Source organism: Oncorhynchus keta, chromosome 9 (assembly GCF_023373465.1).
Source record: "Oncorhynchus keta strain PuntledgeMale-10-30-2019 chromosome 9, Oket_V2, whole genome shotgun sequence".
Lineage (NCBI taxonomy): Eukaryota > Metazoa > Chordata > Actinopteri > Salmoniformes > Salmonidae > Oncorhynchus > Oncorhynchus keta.
In genome coordinates, this window is record NC_068429.1 from 37,679,052 (window position 1) to 37,701,076 (window position 22,025).

The 22,025-nt window shown below is 44.7% G+C and overlaps 2 protein-coding genes across 6 annotated transcripts in view; both read left to right on the plus strand.

Annotated features, from left to right (window-relative positions):
* Positions 1 to 9,769, plus strand: part of pdlim5b (PDZ and LIM domain 5b) — a 72,373-nt gene extending 62,604 nt beyond the window's left edge. For all 4 annotated transcript variants that reach the window (XM_052525797.1, XM_052525798.1, XM_052525800.1 and 1 more), the window contains 7 exons: positions 248 to 278; positions 4,338 to 4,492; positions 7,002 to 7,188; positions 7,339 to 7,519; positions 8,260 to 8,380; positions 8,474 to 8,589; positions 8,700 to 9,769. In XM_052525797.1, the coding sequence (XP_052381757.1) occupies positions 248 to 278; positions 4,338 to 4,492; positions 7,002 to 7,188; positions 7,339 to 7,519; positions 8,260 to 8,380; positions 8,474 to 8,589; positions 8,700 to 8,789 (881 nt within the window). In that variant the 3' untranslated portion in view covers positions 8,790 to 9,769. The remainder of the gene's footprint in view (positions 1 to 247; positions 279 to 4,337; positions 4,493 to 7,001; positions 7,189 to 7,338; positions 7,520 to 8,259; positions 8,381 to 8,473; positions 8,590 to 8,699) is intronic.
* Positions 9,770 to 10,205: 436 nt separating this feature from the next.
* Positions 10,206 to 22,025, plus strand: part of bmpr1bb (bone morphogenetic protein receptor, type IBb) — a 129,528-nt gene continuing 117,708 nt past the window's right edge. Inside the window, exons 1-2 of one of the 2 annotated variants that reach the window (XM_052525805.1) lie at positions 10,206 to 10,508; positions 20,740 to 20,809. The gene's annotated coding sequence lies outside the window, so the exon portion shown is untranslated. The remainder of the gene's footprint in view (positions 10,509 to 20,739; positions 20,810 to 22,025) is intronic. The other variant, XM_052525804.1, reaches the window with a different exon arrangement.

Genomic DNA, 22,025 nt, shown 5'->3' on the forward strand with positions numbered 1-22,025 from the left:
GAGGAGAGAGGGATGTAGCTCCCCGCAGGACGGTCTCTGCCATCTGATATAGAGCCCAGTAATCCAGCCCTCACGTGGAGTAGAGATATTTGAGGTGCACCCTTGGCCAACTTTTTATTTTTATTTTGCATTTTCTTTTTGGCTGGTCACCCCATCAGTTATTTTCTATTACAAGACACATGTCTACACGCACATGTCACAATCTCTGCATTGATGTTCATGCGTTTCTTCCCTCCTCTGTTGACAGACCAAGCCCAGGAGAACAGCACTGGAAAGAAGTGAGTAGTTGATTGGTCAGTCTGCTCCCATGTGATCTGGCTGTGTTTTCCTGGCGTGTGAGTGTGACGCTGTTGTTGTTACTGTGACTATGTTGGGGTGACGTCTCATCCTGCACGTCACAGAAGCTTCTCATTATTGGGATTCCGTGTTTAGCCCATTGCTTCCTGATCCAATGAGACACTCAGTTTCAAGCTTCATTACAGGAAGCCACATCAGAGGAAGCCACATCAGAGGAAGCCCACTGTGGAGGAAACCCTAGTAAAAACATCTCCGGCTGGGTTAGCTGGGTCGGCCAAACCCTCAGAGCTCTCTGAAAGCTGCCCCCCCGTTCATCTTCATCTGCAGTAAACACACACACACACACTGCTGCTGTCCCAACCTAAGCACCGGACAATTAGAATGTCACGGTGGGATTGTGGGTAACGAAGAGGGACTATGGGTAATAAGGGACTGCCAGGAGGAGGCACTCACTCATGCCTTCTGAGACATGTGGTTAATAGACAGCACGCTCCCAAACACAGAGCTCCTATCAAGAGATATCAAGCCTCTTTGCTAATCTTACTGCTTTATTTAATTGGCTTGTATTTCCTCAATTTCCCAGTATTTTCCCGTACATTTCTTGTCTTACTTTTTTCTTAAAATGTCTTTCTTCCCGTCTGCTCTCCTGTGTCCTCTCCTTTCTCCCTCCTTCCCTACCTCCCTCTCCCCTCCTGCCCTGTGCCGGTGGGTGTGTTAGGGTGAACAAACCGGACCCGGAGGTTGTGGGACAACTGTACAACAAGCTGAGAGACTGGCACCACGGTGTTTCAGCACGCACACTCAACGTGCAGTAGACTGTTTCTCACTAAGATAATTGCGTACTATTTGTGACCTCTACCTGCCTGTGTTCTATTTATTTCAATATGCCTGTAGTTGTCTCCCTGTGTGTGCAGTGGAGTCCATTATATTTCACATTATACCTACCGTTATCACGTACACTTGTATAGTTACAGGTATTAGTTAGTGCATTATTTAGGTGTGTGAGAGACTCCCTTAAGTTACCTTGCCTTATTTTACTACTTACATTATATATGCAAAAGTATGTGGACACCCTTCGAATTTGCGTATTTGGCGATTTCTGCCACAACCGTTGCATAGAATCGACCCAACAGCCATGCAATGCCCATAGACAAACATTGGCAGTAGAATGGCCTTACTGAAGAGCTCAGTGACTTTCAATGTGGCACTATCATAGGATGCCACCTTTCCAACAAGTCAGTTTGTCAAATTTCTGCCCTGCTAGAGCTGCCCCGGTCAACTGTAAGTGCTGTTATTATGAAGTGGAAACGTCTAGGAGCAACAATGGCTCAGATGGGAGGTGGTAGGCCACACAAGCTCACAGAACAGGACCACAGAGTGCTGAAGCATGTAACGCGTATAAATCGTTTGTCGTCGGTTGACACACTCACTACCGAGTTCCAAACTGCCTCTGGAAGCAACGTCGGCACAAGAACTGTTCGTTGGGAGCTTCATGAAATGTGTTTCCCTGGCCGAGCAGTCGCACACAAGCCTTAGATCACCAAGTGCAATGCCAAGCGTCTGGTGGAGTGGTGAAAACGCGTTCTCTGGAGTGATGAATCATGCTTCACCATCTGGCAGTCCAATTATCACAGATGAGTTTTTGCCAAATGTTTGCAATTGCAATTTGACTTGTGATTTAGATCAAAACACTTAGGTGAACTGTTGGAATGATGGAAATAGAATGAGATTAAGTCTGTGGAAAGCGGCATGAAGAGAGAGCTGGGAGGGATGACTCAAGTAGCAGTGTGAACTATAAAAATGGATGTTACACACGGCACATCACATTTAACAAACCAAAGATTCAAATAATGTTATAGAATGTAAAGTAAAAACCCAAACAGTACACCGCCCAGCCCTACCACTCATCAAATCATTCAGTGCCCACTCACGCCCTGTGGATGGGGGCATTGTCATCCTATGGGGGCATAGACATGGTAGCCAAAATAGTGGCCTGCCCAGCATTTTTATTTATGACCCTAAGCATGATGGGATGTTAATTGCTTAATTAACTCAGGAACCACACCTGTGTGGAAGAACCTGCTTTCAATATACTTTGTGTCCCTCATTCACTCGTGTTTCCATTTATTTTGTCAGTTACCTGGATCCTCTTTGTGTACCGTATGTGTCTGTAATATACTTTCGAGTTTGATTTATCGACGTAGTATAGGTTTGACTGAGTTTTGTCGATTCATTTAAGTTTCTGCTTCTCTGACATCACTGTCTCCAACTTAATTCTCTACCTTTCCTTCTACATGACTACCTTTGTATTTTATCTACATTTTGTTTCATTTTCTTCACTAACCATAGATATGCTTGAAGATTGTTGCTGCTTGCATCTAAATAAAGTTATATCCTTTATTTCCTGTCCACTTCTCTCTTCTTCTTCTGACTCTCCTGGGAAGTACAGTATCTTAACACTTTTTCTACACAGCTAATAGACTAATGAGGCGTACATATCCAATGGCTCACGAGTAGTTTATACAAAGGACATACAGGAAAGCTCCTTAATAGCTTAGCTCCACACATACATTGGGCTCCCGAGTGGCGCAGCGGTCTAAGGCACTGTATCTCAGTGCAAGAGGGGTCACTAGAGTCCCTGGTTTGAATCCAGGCTGTATCACATCCCAGCTGTGATTGGGAGTCCCATAGGATGGAACACAGTTATCCCAGCGTCGGCTGGGTTTAACCGGGGCAAATAAGAATTTGTTCTTAACTGACTTGCTTAGTTAAATAAAGATTAAATACAGTACAGTTAGTTCTCTGCTTGAGCTAGTAGCACTTTGTATGTATCACCAGTAGATGGCAGTGTTGTCAATGCACATTTTAAATACAGTGTAGTGTAGAACTGCATATGACCTGAAGAAAGTCACTGTTCTTTTCCTAAGGGCAAGTGCTTCTCATCTGGGACTTTAACCAGCTTTCTTTTGTAAACAGCTGGGATGATTCCTTGATACGCTGAACACCAGCACTAGCACAGACCTAACCATCATGGCTCAAGCACTAAAGACCAGCATTATTTATAGAACCATCAATGTCCTCGATGACAACATTGCAGAGACATAATAGGCAGCAGGCCACTGTTATGAGCAGCTCCACTGCATACAACATTTCACAGAGAGGATGGAGAGAAAGAGAGGAGGAGCGGGAGAAAGAGCGAGACGGTGCCAACACTAATTGTTTTCCTGTTTACTTATTGCTGTGCCATCTGGACACTGGGCTGCATCATCTATCCTTATTGGATCAATCTGGCCATGGTTTTCATCACACAGCTTTTAATCCAATCAACTCTCCCCATAATTGGCCTGATTGGTTGAGTGTGTCACTGAACTTCCTGCTAATTGATTGTGCCTGGTTAGTGCCTCTGCTGGATATGACTCAATCGTGCCTATTCATAATTAGCCTGGTTTTATGTCTTCAAAACAGCCCTTCCGATGCACTTGTATTTCCAACGACTATTTAGCTATTTTTCCGTGTGGTCTGCACATAATTTCACCGTAAACATGTTCTTGAACAGGAGGAGAACTACGGGCTTTATATTGGGGTTAGGTGTGGAGAGAGTGCACGATGTGGGCGTGAGTTCAGCTATAGCAGAAGATGGTGAAGTCTATAGTTTTTAGGGAGGCGTGTTGTGATGGAATCACGTTCTAACAGCTGAGAGGTGGATGGAACGCCTACTGTACTGTAACCATGGCCGAGGTTGCCATAACAAACAGGGCCTGAGGGAGAGACGGACAGGCATCAGTTTGCACAGCCTGGCGATGTGGATAGTCATGAGTAAACAACACCAGATGTTAAGAACTTCAACGCTACTGGGTTTATTATGAGCCAAATACTATAAAGTGAAAACATTTCTCTATGATGGTGTGTTTTGTCTGTGTCTGTATTTGTCTGTGTGTGTGTGTGCATGCAGTTGTGTTTGTGTGTGTGTCTGTGTGCATGCGGTTGTGTGTGTGGGTGCCAGTATATTTCATTGAAACAATGACCTTTCTGTTCTCCAGAGAAGTTGTTGAGGATGCCCTGCCCAGTGCTCACGTCACATCAGTGAAGACCATGACCAAAGTCCCAGGAGCCTCCAGGAACGGTGTCCCCCCACCCACCTTCAAGACCCCCTCTGCCCAGGTCAAACCCTCCTGGCCGGCTGGAGGTTCAGCAGGTAATCTTACACACTCTGACACTAACCCCAACTGTCTTCCTGTCGCTCCAGACCATTCTGTGGTTAGTTTCACTCACATCTTGTTCATGCTTCTGCTATTGAGTGTGTCCTTCTGTTAAGAAAAGACTAGATCTATACTACAAGCTTAGGTTTACTGCAGCCTTGTTCTGTTATAATCTCCACCCGGCACAGCCAGAAGAGGACTGGCCACCCCTCATAGCCTGGTTCCTCTCTAGGTTTCTTCTGAGGTTTTGGCCTTTCTAGGGAGTTTTTCCTAGCCAACGTGCTTCAACACCTGAATTGCTTGCTGTTTGGGGTTTTAGGCTGGGTTTCTGTACAGCACTGAGATATCAGCTGATGTACGAAGGGCTATATAAATACATTTGATTTGATTTATGAACAGAAATGCAAATCATGCATTTTATTTGTATAGCATGAAGTGTCTTCAATAACCCCTTGGCGTTTTGCATTGACTCAGACAGGTAACCGTAGTGTCAATATCATCTGACATCATCTGTAGTAGTTCATCTTGACCTACAGGGGGCAGACGCCTGCTGTTACTGTAAAACCTGACTATTAATCAGTGCTTTGATTAGAGCAACATAATGCCTCTGTTACACACGGCTCTTCATCGTAATGCCCCTGGAACAAACAGCTCTTGAACATTACGAGCTCTATAAAAAGTGCGGTATTCAGCTAATGAGCTCAAATTATTGCCTCTTTTTTTTCTTCCAAGATTCCGGAGTTAAATAGATTGTGAAATTGAGAATTATATATGAGATGTTCTGCTCTTTTAAACAGGAGAGTCAGTGTATGTGAGAACTGTAGCTGCCTTGGAGTAAATATTTGCCGAAGGGCCTTGAGTTGGGGAGTCATTACTAAGATGACTAAGACTGCAGTATGCTATATATGTGTGTTTGTGTGTGTATATATATATATATATATATATACGGCCTAAACAGAACTGTGTGAAGCTAGAGAGGTCCTGTGCTTGCTTACCTACTGCCTCCCCGCGGGGACCTCTTAAGTGAGAGCTGTTGAAAGGGGGTGTATACGAGACCACAGGCACCTCTCTGTTAGATACAGTATGTATCAGATTAACGCTTACTTGACCTTGTGTTCACAAACATATACCTCATACTGACCGTGTGCAACCAGGCCAGATGTATGCTGTATTATGCATGACTCTACCCTGCTAGTGCTAACACATTATTGAGTGTGAAAAACGTAATGTTTTTCATGGCGATTTTCATAGCAGCAGGCAGGATATGATTTGTGTTGTTGTTTGTGTGCGAGATAGGGGGGTGTTGTGTCAGAGCCATCTGTGTAAAATCCAGCCAGCATAGATTCCAGAGCGGATACATCTCCCAGATGTTTATCAGACAGAGATGTGTGGCCATGACTCCTCTATATCCAGCCTACGTCCCTCTCCCCTCTCACCATGCCCCCCTGTCACTGTGCCATCCAAGAACATGTTCCCTAAGCCCTTGAACTGGGCTAGCCACTGCTGTCTTCAGACGTCGTCTCAACAGGACGTTTAAAAGACCCACTTAACCAGATGTGGTTGAAGTCGTGGTTTGATGGGCCTGGACCCGGGGTTTGGCAGCCCTGCTGTGGTTCAAGTGGAACGGAGATACAGATCTCCAGTGTTCCCGACCGTGCAGCCTGCCCAAAGCCTCTTCAGTAGTTACTTCGAGCATAGTGCCAACACACAGTGATAGTCTCACGTACAGTTTATGCTGTTCTCCCTCCTTCCTCTTTCTCTCGCTCTCTCTCCCTGTCTTTCACATGGATATCCTCTCCGTTCCTCTTCGTCACTTCTCAGTCATGTTTATTCAGTTTGTTTGCACTCCGTCACGAGGAAATCGAGGGGGCACTTGCTTCCTGACCCCTCAGTCTGCCACTCTTTGATTCTGGTTCTGTTTTTCAATAGTCCCTGTCCACCTCCACCCCTCACCCCCTTCTCACCCCCTCTGAGCACAGACATATTTGACCCCCCCCTTGGATGTCTCTGTAGCCAGCGAAGAGAGAGGTAAGCAGGGAAGGATTGTGTTTCCTCTCCACGTTCTGTTCAGAGAGGAGAGGGGTGGGGATTATTTTGCCAGGTGTCTCCTTTGGCTCTGGGAATATATATTTTTGAAGAAAACGTATCCTTTGTTTGGGTGGAGTGGATCTGCCGACACAGCTGGCCCATGCATAAGACCGGGAGGTCACAGCTAGATGTGATACATTCTGTCAGCATGCAGCATACTCATGCATACCTGATCACACCTGCCCAACCACACCTGAGCTAACGTTTCTTTAGGGTTAGCTAGCAATGCACACAGCTGTGGAAATACAGCCACAAATCTCGTTGATCATTGAATGATGAGGATGTTTGTCTGCTGTGAGTGTTCTGATCACATGGCGCAAAAGTTTGTGAATGGTTTTCTATAGCTCAGATGGATGAGATTTGTTTATATGGTGTGAATGAAACAACTGACCCATGCTGTATTTTCTGTTGCTTTAGGTTTCCCTAAGGGTGGAGCGGCACCCTCTTTTGGCCGGGTCAGCAACACTGCACCGGTACCCAAAGGTCCTGACCGCCCTGCTCCCCAGGCGCACCCCAAGGACCAGGACTCCCTGGTGCAGCGGGCCGAACACATCGCAGCAGGAACACGCACGCCCATGTGTGGCCACTGTGACAAGGTCATCAGGTACATAACGACTGTCAGTAGGGGAAATTTGGACGCAGCGTAATCCTGTGGGTTCACTTCTGATTAGTTGAGTCCCTCTCATATGTGTCTGACATATTGAATTTAAAGTTAATTTTATCCTGACCTCTGCCCACTTCCTGTTATCCACAGAGGTCCGTTCCTGGTGGCCATGGGCATGTCGTGGCACCCTGAGGAGTTTAACTGTTCCCACTGCCACACGTCTCTGGTGGAGTCTGGCTTCGTGGAGGAGAGGGGAACAGTGTACTGTGCTCACTGCTATGAAGAGTTCTTTGCCCCTACCTGCACCAGCTGCAAGCAGAAGGTCCTGGGGGTGAGTGACATACTTCAGGAGACAGTATAGTATCTTGCTCCTACCTGCACCAGCTGCAAGCAGAAGGTCCTGGGGGTGAGTGACATACTTCAGGAGACAGTATAGTATCTTGCCCCTACCTGCACCAGCTGCAAGCAGAAGGTCCTGGGGGTGAGTGACATACTTTAGGAGACAGTATAGTATCTTGCCCCTACCTGCACCAGCTGCAAGCAGAAGGTCCTGGGGGTGAGTGACATACTTTAGGAGACAGTATAGTATCTTGCCCCTACCTGCACCAGCTGCAAGCAGAAGGTCCTGGGGGTGAGTGACATACTTTAGGAGACAGTATAGTATCTTGCCCCTACCTGCACCAGCTGCAAGCAGAAGGTCCTGGGGGTGAGTGACATACTTTAGGAGACAGTATAGTATCTTGCCCCTACCTGCACCAGCTGCAAGCAGAAGGTCCTGGGGGTGAGTGACATACTTCAGGAGACAGTATAGTATCTTGCCCCTACCTGCACCAGCTGCAAGCAGAAGGTCCTGGGGGTGAGTGACATGCATCAAGAGACAGTATAGTATCTTGCCCCTACCTGCAAGCAGAAGGTCCTGGGGGTGAGTGACATACTTCAGGAGACAGTATAGTATCTCTGCTTGTCCACCTTGCTCAATCGCCTTCCTCTTCAATTCCACGGACACATATTGCAATCAAATGAGGACATTATGACATTATAGGGAATTATATTACTCTTTTTTTTTTACAGGAAGTCATCAATGCCCTGAAGCAGACCTGGCATGTGTACTGCTTCCTGTGTGCATCCTGCCAGCAGCCAATCAGAAACAACACCTTCCACATGGAGGACGGGCTGCCATACTGTGAAAGAGGTGAGGTCACAGCAAGCAAGGTGTTTCGAAATGAACACGACTTTGAAATTAATCAAATCATAAAAGTAACATTTGACTGACTCTTCCACCCAGATTATTACCAACTCTTTGGTACCAGTTGCCATGGTTGTGACTTCCCCATCGAGGCAGGAGACAAGTTTCTGGAGGCGTTGGGATTCACCTGGCATGATACCTGCTTCGTATGTGCAGTAAGTCAGGCCTGCATGGAGCGAGTGATGGCGACATGGTGAGAGATCTGAAATATAGAGAATAGAAAGATTGTAGCACTGATATTACTGTACTGTCTGTTATTCCCTAGGTCTGCAGCACCAGTTTGGAGGGCCAAGCCTTCTTCTCTAAAAAGGACAAGGCCCTGTGCAAGAAACACGCCAATACAGTCAAGATCTGACCCGCCCCCAGGAGTGAAGAACAGAGGAAAAAGAAAAACAGAGAAACAATCTATTCTATCAGATGTAGATATTTTTGGTAGTTTTAAAAGATCGATTTATCTGATGACATTTATTGACGGGAATATAAGCTTTATATCTTATTTTGGTCAAACAAAGTGCATGAAGGAAGGAAGGAAGGTATCATTTTTCGTGAAATCTCAAATTGAAATGTTGAAATGTTCTCGATATACAAGAGCTTGTCTATACTGTAGTTATGTGAACAGACATGTATAAGGTAGATACTCAAGTACCGGCTGGGGCCATATCTGGCTCATGACATTTCCTGTAGCCCTCAACATTAATTAATGTAATAAATCCAAAATCCACTACATACTGTATGATCCCATATAATTGATGTAGTTAAGTTAATTAAAGTGTTATGTTGGTAGATGAATGGGACCTTATAAAATGAGCTTGAATCCGTTGACAGATTAAAATCGAACTGTTACCTTATTGAGGATGATTAGAGCACCCAAACCCATTTATTCCCCCCCCCAGTGGTTGGGTCAGTAGACACATGTATGTATCCTGGTAGTATATTTATTGGGGCTGGTGGGATGTACTTTATTTTGGGATTTATAGGGGCAGTTGCACATAGTGGTTCACTGTCATTTTATGAAAAGTAGGGATTTTCCATGTTTATCGTTCCCTGTATGTATTTAAAACACCAAAAAAACTAAATGTACACCTGGGGGGCCAAGACCAAGTTTGGGGAAACCCTGGTCTATGTGGTGTTTGTTGGTGTAATTAATTCCATTCCCAATCATGTTTGTCATTATTAATCATCCAAACTTAGACTAAAAGTAAAATATCTTTGTCCATAAAATGTCAGTGTTGAAAATGATTTGTATTAGAGCTCTGTGGGATGGACACTGTTTTATTGGGGAATACAGTGCATTGGTCTACTATTTGTAAGAAATAAAACTACGATTCAATCGTGTGTGTTTAGGTTGTTTTTCATGTGTATCAGCTTGTTTGTCTCTATAGCGGTCCCAGAACAATACCTCAATATGACCGGTTCATCCATTGATTCCATGATGACGAAGTAAATCATTTTTTTACAGCTTTAATGCCAACTCTCCTTATGTCAGGATGGGTGCTCTAAATGAAGTGTTTCGACACAGACATGCACCACTATAACAAAAAATGGTTCTGTCTCGGATGAGGCCCTAGAGACCCGCACAAGCTTGAGTCCCCTCACACTCACCTAGGCGGGAAAAGTACAACGTCTACATGGAGACAGGGAAGATTATACCTCTCACAGGGATCGGTCCTGTCTCCAATGAGCGTTTATTTGCAAAGTTTTGGCAAAATCGCCTCACTAGGGAAATGCAACAGTGCAGACTACAATACATTTTTTTCAAATAAACAATGACAAAACATTTTTTATAGGGGAACATTTGAAAGTTGTTGCCAAATCTGCAATATTTCCATCGGTAGACAAAGTGAAAAGGAACACTTGGAGTAGTGCAGGACCTAACTGTACTTCTCCAAGACGTCGGAGGTGGGAGCCATATACTGGATTCCGAAGACGCAGCGAAGAGACAGACAGCCCGTTCACTTGGAAAAGACAGTCGGGCACAACACAAACAGAAAAACTAGAAAGCTAGATATTAATGCTTTGAAGTTTAGTGACTCGACCATCACATTGGAATCCTGCCATTCTACGTGAGGAAAAGGTACGTTTTTGTTTAGAAACCCTTAATCGTAGCGGGGTGCGAAGTTTCAGCTTCGTCAATCGTGGTCGCGAGCTACCCTTTACGGTTTCTGTAAGAATGTAAAGTGGTGATGTGTTAAGTTTATGATTCATGTCAATCGGTCGAGATTACGCAGTTTTTCTGCTGTGATTGTTCAGGGGATGCCGCATTCGCTCAATCATCAACCGACTCTTGATTCGTCCGGAGCTGGTGTTGATGCTCTACAGTAATTGGTTGAATCATCACCCCACCATAAATCAGAATGCCACTTGATCAACTGAGATGTAGCCTCAAATACACCAACGGGCAACGTACTGTAGTCTACATCTATGAATGACGTATTCAACTGTGTTTTACAAATGGATCACTCATTTAGCCTAATGTTAATAGCCTTATATTTCGAAACATTTGCGATAGCTTACTTTCACATAACTATTACGTTACCATGGCTCGAGAGAGGTATTGGGTGTTTTTGGTGAATCTCTGAAGTCTTGTTTACTGTCTATTCAAATATGCAGTCCCAGTATGACCTTACACGCCTTGCTAGCTATCTCATTGAAAGTGTCTCTTAATTAATGAGCTCTGTGCGATTTTGAAGTACAGCCTCTGGCAGAGGCCAGCACTGATAGTGCTCATTAGAGCTGTGGGGGAGACAGTATCAGTATGCCCAGACTCCACAGAGTTTGAGTTCAGTAAGATGTCTACTCACACTGACTAAGACCGAGTGGACCTGGGTTCAGGACAGGAGGTTGGCATGTGTGTCTGTATGAACCTTGTCCCCAAGCTACACTGTTGTAAAGTGTTAGTTCCATGTTTCATAAGCTGAAATAAAAAGATCACAGACACTTGCCATACTCACAAAAAGCTTATTTCGCTAAAATTGTGTGCACATATGTTACATCCCTGTAAGTCAGCGTTTCTCCTTTGCCAATATAATCAATCCACCCGTCAGGTGTGGCATATCGATTAGCTGATTAAACAGCATGATCACTACACAGGTGCTCCTTGTGCTTGGGACAATAAAAGGTCACTTTGCAATTTTGTCACACCACACAATTCTACAAATGTCTCAAGTTTTGAGGGAGCGTGAAATTGGCATGTTGTCTGCAGGAATGTCCACTAGAGCTGTTGCCAGATAATTTAATGTTAATTTGTCAACCATGAGCTGCTTCCAATGCTGTTTTAGAGAATTTGGCAGTACGTCCAAACGGCCTCACAACCGCAGACCACGTATAACCACGCCAGCCCAGGACCTCCACGTACGGTTTCTTCACCTGTGGGATTGTTTTGGGGGGATAGGGGGGCTGAGGAGTATTTTTGTCTGTAATAAAGCCCTTTTGTGGGGAAAAACTCATTCTGATTAGCTAAGCCTGCCTCTCCAGTGGGTGGGTCTGGCTCCCCAGTGCCCCTATGCCCTCCCAGGCCCACCCATGGCTGCTACCCTGCCCAGTCATGTGAAGTTCATAGATTAGGGCCTAAGGAATGTATTTCAATTGACTTATTTCCTTATATGAACTTTAACTCAGTAAAAACGTTGAAATTGTTGCATGTTGCGTTTATATTTTTGTTCAGTATGAATTGCTGCTACGTATAGAGTGATGGAAAAAATATCCAAATGTCATACTGGAGTAAAAGTAAAAATACCTTAATAGAAAATTACTCCAGTAAAAGTGAAAGTCACCCAGTAAAATACTACTTGAGTAAAAGTCAAAAAGTATTTGGTTTTAAATATACTTAACTATCAAAAGTAAATGTAATTGCTAATGTAAAGTGGCAAGAAAAAGTATGTGAACTTAATCTGATCTTCGTCTAAGTCACAACAATAGACAAACATAGTGTGCTTAAACTAATAACACACAAATTATTGTATTTTTCTTGTCTATATTGAATACATAATTTAAACATTCACAGTGTAGGTTGGGAAAAGTATGTGGACCCCTAGGCTAATGACTTCTCCAGAAGCTAATTGAGTCAGGAGTCAGCTAACCTGGAGTCCAATTAATGAGACGAGATTGGAGATGTTGGTTTGAGCTGCCTTGCCCTGTAAAAAACACTCACAAAATGTGAGTTTGCTATTCACAAGAAGCATTGCCTGATGTGAACCATGCCTCGATCAAAAGAGATCGCAGAAGACCTAAGATTAAGAATTGCTGACTTGCATAAAGCTGCAAAGGGTTACAAAAGTACCTTTAAAAGCTGTCCACGATAAGACGAATTGACTATATGGAGAAAGTTCAGCGCTGTTGCTACTCTCCCTATGAGTGGCCATCCTGCAAAGATGACTGCAAGAGCACAGTGCAGAATGCTCAATGAGGTTAAGAAGAATCCTAGAGTGTCAGCTCAAGACTTACAGAAATCTTTGGAACATGCTAACATCTCTGTTGACGAGTCTACGATACGTAAAACACTAAACAAGAATGGTTTCATGGGAAGACACCATGGAAGAAGCCACTGCTGTCCAAAAAAACCCATTGCTGAACGTCTGAAGATTGCAGAATTGCACCTGGATGTTCCACAGCGCTACTGGCAAAATATTCTGTGGACAAATGAAACTACATTTGAGATTTTATTGGAAGATACACACAACAATATGTGAAGGGGTGAGAAAAGCACGCCAACATCAACCTCATCCCAACTGTGAAGAATGGTGTACGGAGTAGAGGTCAACCGATTATGACGCCGATACCGATTTATTGGAGGACCAAAACAATTAATCGACAATTATAATAATACTGAATGAACACTTTTGTTTTAACTTAATATAATACATCAATAAAATCAATTTAGCCTCAAATAAATAATGAAACATGTTTAAATAATGCAAAAGCAAAGTGTTGGAGAAGAAAGTAAAAGTGCAATATGTGTCATGTAAAAAAGCTAACGTTTAAGTTCCTTGCTCAGAACATATGAAAGCTGGTGGTTCCTTTTAACACGAGTCTTCAATATTCCCAGGTAAGAAGTTTTAGGTTGTAGTTATTATAGGACTATTTCTCTTTATACCATTTATATTTCATATACCTTTTGACTATTGGATGTTCTTATAGGCACTATAGTATTGCCAGTGTAACAGTATAGCTTCCGTCCCTCTCCTCGCCCTTACCTGGGCTCGAACCAGGGACACATCGACAACAGCCACCCTCGAAGCATCGTTACCCATCGCTCCACAAAAGCCGCAGTCCTTGCAGAGCAAGGGGAACACCTACTGCAAGGTCTCAGAGCAAGTGACGTCACCGATTGAAACACTATTAGCGCACACCCCGCGCTAATAGCTAGCTAGCCATTTCACATCGGTTACACCAGCCTAATCTCGGGAGTTGATAGGCTTGAAGTCATAAACAGCTCAATGCTTGAAGCACAGCGAAGATCTGCTGGCAAATGCACGAAAGTGCTGTTTGAATGAATGCTTACGAGCCTGTTGCTGCCTTCCACCACTTAGTCAGACTGCTCTATGAAATCATAGACTTAATTATAACATAACACACAGAAATACGAGCCTTAGGTCATGTAGTCAAATCCGGAAACTATCATTTCGAAAACAAAACGTTTATTCGTTCAGTGAAATACGGAACCGTTCCGTATTTTATCTAACGGGTGGCATCCCTAAGTCTAAATATTCCTGTTACATTGCACAACCTTCTATGTTATAATTATGTACAATTCTGGCAAATGAATTACCGTCTTTGTTAGGAAGAAATGGTCTTCACATAGTTCACAACGAGCCAGGCGGCCCAAACTGCTGCATATACCCTGACTCTGCTTGCACGGAACGCAGGAGAAGTGACACAATTTCCCTAGTTAAAATAAATTCACGTTAGCAGGCAATATTAACTAAATAAGCAGGTTTATATTTGTATATATTTGGTGCAACAACAAGTGCTATTTTTCGCGACTGTGCGTTAAATCATCACCCGTTTGGCGAAGTAGGCTGTGATTTGATGAGAAATGAATAGGCACTGCATCGATTATATGCAACACAGGGCAAGCTAGATAACTACACATGGTTGATGACATTATTAGTTTAACTAGTGATTATGTTAAGATAAGTTTAATGCTAGCTAGCAACTTACCTTGGCTTTTTGCTGTACTCACGTAACAGGTTACGTCAGCCTGCCACGCAGTCTCCTCGTGGAGTGCAATGTAATCGGCCACAATCGGTGTCCAAAAAGACCGACTACCGATTGTTATGAATCGGCCATTCCGATTGATCGGTGGACCTCTAGTAGGTAGCATCATGGTTTGGAACTGCTTTGCTGCTTCAGGGCCTAGACAGCTTGATATCATCGATGGGAACATGAATTCCCAAGTTTATCAAGACATTTTGCAGGAGAATGTTAGGCTGTCTGTCCGCCAATTGAATCTCAACAGAAGTTGGGTGATGCAACAGGACAACGACCCCAAATAAATCAACAGAAGACAATAAGATTCTGGAGTGGCCCAGTCAGAGTCCTGACCTCAACCTGATTGAGATGCTGTGGCATGACCTCAAGAGAGTGGTTCATACCAGACATCCCAAGAATATTTCTGAACTGAAACAGTTTTGTAAAGAGGAATGGTCCAAAATTCCTCCTGACCGTTGTGCAGGTCTGATCCGCAACAACTGGTTGAGGTTATTGCTGCCAAAGGAGAGTCAATCAGTTATTAAATTCAAGGTTTCACATTCTTTTCCCACCCTGCACTGTGAATGTTTACATAGCTTGTTCAATAAAGACAAGACCATGTATAATTGTTTGTGTGTTATTAGTTTAAGCAGACTGTTTGTCTTGTTGTGACCTAGATGACGATCAAATCCAGGTATTTCCAAAGGGTTGACATACTTTTTCTTAACACTGTATATACTTAAGTATTAAAAGTAACAGTATAAATCATTTCAAATTCCTTATTTAACAAACCAGACTGCACTATTTTCTTGTTTTTGTATTTATGGAAAGCCAGGGGCACACTCCAAGTCTCAGACATCATTTACAAACGAAGCATTTGTGTTTAGTGAGTCCTCCAGATCAAAGGCAGTAGGGATGAGCAGGATGTTCTCTAGATAAGTGCATGAATTTGATAATTTTCATGTCCTGCTAGCCATTCAAAATGTAACGGGTACTTTTGGGTGTCAGGGAAAATGGATGGTGTAAAACTTGTCAAAAATAGAAATAGTACACTACAGATGCCCCAAAAAGCGACTTAAGTTGTACTTTAAAGTCTTTTTTTATCAAGTACCTTACACCACTGATAAAAACCCTGGTAACACAGCGTCCTAAAGTGGGACTTGAAAGGGGTGCCGCTTAAAATGGAGGCGGGAGAGGGAGGCGGGAGAGGGAGGCGGGAGAGGCGGGAGAGGGAGGCGGGAGAGGGAGGCGGGAGAGGCGGGAGAGGGATCGAGCCTGCTAACGCTGTATTAGATGGGATTTTCTACATGTTCAAAGAAAATCAGTGGCTAGATGGTGATGGACTGAGAGATCAGCTCATTAAAATCAGTGGCTAGATGGTGATGGACTGAGAGATCAGCTCATTAAAATCAGTGGCTAGATGGTGATGGACTGAGAGATCAGCTCATTAAAATCAGTGGCTAGATGGTGATGGACTGAGAGATCAGCTCATTAAAATCAGTGGTTGTTTCGTCCACTCCTGCCAATGGCCTCCATTCAAGTCCCTTTCTGAGGCGCTGTGAAACCATACAGTTTGACCGAGAGAGCGATCCGGCTGGTGGATGAGATTAGCGGTTGTGTGTATGAATGTGTGTCTCTGTCTGTGTTATGTTTTGTGGCCATGGGGCTGTTGACTTGAGAGGCCCATCCAATGGTGTATAGTGGCATGGGGTCAAGGGTAATATTTGACTGGACTGAAACCCCATTTAAAGACATAAAGTCATGCCACAATGCTTTGCTCTGTTCTCCAGTCTATCATAGAACTCCACTGGACCAGATCTGATCTCATTACATCACTGGCCTCCAGCTCCTGATGTTAGACCAGAAACCCTATGCAGCCATCCATGCACAGCCTTATATTTCAGATTTGTCTTCACCTTGGAGACTTGAGGTTGTGTCCAAAAAGGTACCTTATTCCCTATGTAGTGCACTACTTTTGACCAAGGCCCACAGGGATCTGCTCAGAGTAGGGCACTATATATAGGGTGCTATTTGGGACGCAGATCCTAGTCAATACAGAGGATCATTGATGGAGGCCTGAGTGAGATTGAGAGTGAGAGAGTGTGTGGGCTAGGGTGAACCACACAGTGATCCCACTACCACCCAGGACGTGCACCTCACCACACACACACACACACACACACACACACACACACACACATACACACACACACACACACACACACACACACACACACACACACACACACACACACACACACACACACACACACACACACACACACACACACACACACACACACACACACACACACACACACACACACACACACACAATTTGCCTACAGGACAGGGATGTGGAGGGAGGCTGGGCAGCTGGAGGGCCGTTGGCAGGCCTGTGTTTTTGTGGCCTACCACAGTCTGAGGCTGGGATGGTTTCCGTGTTGGGCTCTGTGTGTGTTTCAGGCGCCTGGGTGTGTGTCACAGTGTAACTTACCCACGCCACCGTGGTGGACTTGGGAGGTCTTGTATGGTAGCCTTCAGGGCTGGGGTCAATTCAAATTGGAGCCAGTCAATAGATTTTTATTTCAAATTAAACAATTTAAACCATTTTGAAATAAATAGCTTATACTCCTCAGTTTATTGAGAAGTCATTGAAATGAAAATAGATGTCGTTTTTTCTCATTTTGAATTGTTACCTAAGTTCACGTCCTGAATGTACTGCCTGCCTTCTATTCCAATTGACTCCAGCCCTGGTAGCCATGTAAAGGAATTTGTCTGCAACGTGAAAACGACTGTGATACAGGCCCGGCGGCACAATGACTGCCACACTGGTCTGGTAATAATCAGGATTTGAAATGAGAACCATTGATGTTGGGAGGAGAGGGGATGACCATGCACCTGTCAGGTATCTGTTGAACTAAACATTTGGTCTTGTACTGTAGTACATCACATGGACACACTGGATGATTGTCATCTCCCGTGTGAATAATGAAGAACCTACTAGATGTCCAAGACCCAAATCGTCCTGTGATTATGGAAGGCTGCAGGGTGTGTCTTTAACAAGTGGGATAAAATCTACATCTACCGAATGAAGCATTTCCAGGTATCTGCAGGCTACTTCTATCCCTTTTACTTTTGAGTTAAAAACAAAAACCTAGACCTACTGACTCCTCTATAGAGAGAGAGACACACACACATACACACACAGGGTGGTCATGGGTCTGAATCTGGGTCTGTCCGCAGGGCTAAGCTTAGCAAGCTGCGACCCCCTCACCCTAGCTTCCTCCATTATAATTACAGGAAGTTAGCTCAGCCAATCAAAGAAGGGGGGGGGTGTAGGTTCCTCTTAGGGAATGCAAGAAAGACATTGAGAGTGTTGAAGAGGGTGGAACTGTCTTCCAGCCATCTCAGGAAGAATGAATTTGATAACTGTCAGGTTATTGAGGGATATCTTTGTTCATCCCATATTGAAGTTTCTACTTTATTGAAGTCGTCAGGAGGATTTGAACACAGAGAGTCTGAGTTTAACCGGGCGGCCAGCTCTAGGAAGAGTCTTGGTGTTTCCAAACTTCTTCCTGTTAAGAATGATGAAGGCCACTGTGTTCTTGAGGACCTTCAATGCCGCAGACTTTTTGGTACCATTCCCAGATCTGTGCCTCGACACAATCCTGTCTCGGAGCTCTACGGACAATTCCTTTGACGGCTTGGTTTGGTTTTTGCTCTGACATGCATGGTCAACTGTGGGACCTTATACAGACAGGTGTGTGCCTTTCCAAATCATGTCCAATCAATTTAATTTACCACAGGTGGACTCCAATCAAGTTGTAGAAACATCTCAAGGATGACCAATGGACACAGGATGCACCGGAGCTCAATTTCGAGTCTCATAGCAAAGGGTCTGAATACATACATAAGTACTGTGTCTAAAAACCTGTTTTCGATTTGTCATTATGGGGTATTGAGTGTAGAAAAATATTTATTTAATCAATTTTAGCATAAGTCTGTAACAAAGTGGTAGGCCACACAAGCTCGCAGAACGAGACCTCTGACCTCTGAGCGCTGAAGCGCGTAGCATGTAAAAATCGTTTGTCTTCGGTTGCAACACTCACTACCGAGTTCCAAACTGCTTCTGGAAGCAACGTCGGCACAATAACTGTTCATCAGGAGCTTCATGAAATGGGTTTCCATGGCCGAGCAGCCGCACACAAGCCTTAGATCACCATGTGCAATGCCAAGCGTTGGCTGGAGTGGTGTAAAGCTCGCCGCCATTGGACTCTGGAGGAGGTCCACACACAAAAGGTTTGTCAAGATCTGTGTGGAAGAACTTGACTGGCCTGCACAGAGCCCTGACCTCATCCCCATCGAACACCTTTGGGATGAATTGGAACGCCGACTGCGAGCCAGGCCTAATCGCCCAACATCAGGGCCCGACCTCACTACTGCTCTTGTGCCTGAGTGGAAGCAAGTCCCCGCAGCAATGTTCCAGCATCTAGTGGAATGCCTTCCAAGAAGAGTGGAGGCTGTTATTACAGCAAAGTGGGGACCAACTCCATATTAATGCCCATGATTTTGGAATGAGATGTTTGACGAGCAGGTGTCCACATACTTTTGGTAATGTAGTGTAGCTCTCTCGTGTGTGCGCACCCACGAGCATGCATTTTTGCACACACACACTTCAGAGCTCAAGAGCATCTGGTACCAAGGTTTTACAAAGGTATGGCTTTTCCACCCATTACCCAATCCCTTTGCTTTCCTTCTGCCAATACTGCAGCTGGCGTTCCTCCCACTCACTGACACTCTGTAGTCCCCATGCACACCCAGACACTCTGAAGGAAGAAAAAACATGTTCCCTTTCCCCTGGAAAACAATGCTCACATCAGTTCACAGACCCAGGGATGCAGGTCTCTGCTTGTGTCTGCACCAGACATTCTCCTCCCTCAGGAGGCCTAGGAGACAGGACGTCGGGGAAGAGGAGAGATGAAGGGGATAGATTCTGCTGTCTTCATATTAACAGAGTTCTGGGTTTCCTCATTGGGACAAGGACGTAAAGGACTCACCATCTCCTATGAGTGAACTCTCAGCTTTAGAACAATAGAACAATCACTTTTTTTTTTTTAGGCCTACCCATTTTTTTAACTCTGATGTATCTATTCATAGTCCCTCTGAGATTCCTGGAAGGGAAACATCTTTCATATCTGGATATATATAAAGATTAGCTCTTTGATAAGAGTTCAGTCTAGACCAGTGTGATATCAATAAGACTGTTATATTCCTGAGGGGGAAACACATGGTCTCCAGTGAGGTGAGGAGGAGGAAAAAGAAGGGAAAAATGAGGGGGTGGGAGGAAGAAGTTGAGGAGGCCTCGTCTTGTTCCACTTTTTACCAATCATCTCCTTTCCTTTAGGTTCTAGTTGGTCTTTGATAATTAGTGATAATCCACCCAGTCGCCAACATCACTGTGAGAATCTCTCTCTCTCTCTCTGTCTCTCTGTCTCTGTCTCTCTCTCTCTCTCTCTCTCTCTCTCTCTCTGTCTCTCTGTCTCTCTCTCTCTGTCTCTCTGTCCCTGTCTCTCTCGGTCTCTGTCTCTGTCTCTCTCTCTCTCTCTCTCTCTCTCTTTCCCTCTCTCTCTGTCTCTCTGTCTCTCTCTCTGTCTCTCTGTCTCTCTGTCTCTGTCTCTGTCTCTCTGTCTCTCTCTCTGTCTCTGTCTCTGTCTCTCTCTCTCTGTCTCTCTGTCTCTCTGTCTCTCTGTCTCTGTCTCTCTCGGTGTCTCTCTATCTGATGAAGGGAGAAGGGAAAGAGCAGGAATTACTTCAGTGTCCTCTTTGCCTGGAAGGTCTTTAACCCTATGTGAGAAAACAGACATTCTGTTGTTAGAGGGAGAAAGAGGAGGATATACAGGAGAATAAGGAAGAGGAGGGGAGAGACCGTGAGAGGGGGTGTAGTTGTTTACTGTTGACTAGGGGCATTGGTTTAAATACCAGGTGGGGTAATGCCTTGAACCTGGCTGAAATGAAGTCTGAATCAAGTCTGGCAATCACCATTTTTGTATACATGGAAAATATACTGTACGATTATGCAAACCTTCTTTACCAACTTTCCCTTTTGCTTCTAGGAGAAGACAGCAGCTGTGACTTCGGATGGCCATAATGACAGACCGTTGTTTAACCCCTCGTTGTTGGATGGTGAGTCAGTTTTCCATCCTTGAATTTTCAAAATAGTTTATTACTGTGCGCTGAGTGTTTGATTGCCCTACGCTAGTCTCTTATTGTGTGTGTAGCGAGCTCAGTGGTGGCTAGGTGGCCGTGCCCTTCCAGAGAAGTGACTAATTGACTCTCCTGAGTACATGGATTAGGATGGACGAGAACCCATACTGCAGCTAATAGTAATCTCTGTGTACGTGGCAGAATCAGTCTGGTGTAGACACAGTAACGGAGGCCAATGGATGCTCTATGGATAGTCCTGCTCCACCTGCCAGTCCCAGGGCATGGGTGTCTGTGTGTGAGGCTGATTGTGGCATCACCACAGGGTCTGTGTGTGTGTGTGTGTGTGTGTGTGTGTGTGTGTGTGTGTGTGTGTGTGTGTGTGTGTGTGTGTGTGTGTGTGTGTGTGTGTGTGTGTGTGTGTGTGTGTGTGTGTGTGTGTGTGTGTGTGTGTGTGTGTGTGTGTGTGTGAGTGTGTAGGGGGGGCTCTGTGACATGGATCCCTCCGACTGAGTGAGAGAGGAATGTGGGATGGCACACTGTGCCTGCTTACCCCAACCTGGTCACCATGGTGACTGATTAAAAGGTGTGGCGTGGAGCTGACAGGTTGACGGTAGCAGCTGAGCAACACTCTACAGGCGTGGGACTGACTGAACCTCACGTCACAGCTGACCTGTGGGCAGGTGAGACGTAAGGGCCATGAGGGCCTGTTCCAGAATTGTCCCCCGTAGCTGATCTGAGGACGGTTCAATTGGGGACTGAGTGTGAATAGAACAGAACGTGTGAAGGCCACACGTCATTGAGTGCGATCGCTCAATATAAAGTGTCTCTGACGTGACCTCTTATACAGTACCTTCTCTCTCTTTGATTTCCACACTGTGTCAGAGAGTTGCTGCTGTGGACTTCAGTTAGCGTTCCTTAACCATTAAGCAGTGAGACTTGCCACTACAGGACCCGTCATAAACAACACAATGTGATGACAACACTGACACTGCTCCAACAGTGTGATCTGATCTAAAGCCAGTGAAGAGTCCCCTCCACAGAGGACAATACCTGCTTGTGTTGGTGAGAGGCCGTGGAATGCAGACTCTCACACTGACCTCATGTCCGGAAATAGGAGAGGATTGTAGTAGTGGAGCGCTGGTTTGGACGGAGAGTAACTCAAACCCGTTAAAGAATGTCAAGAATCTATGTGTTA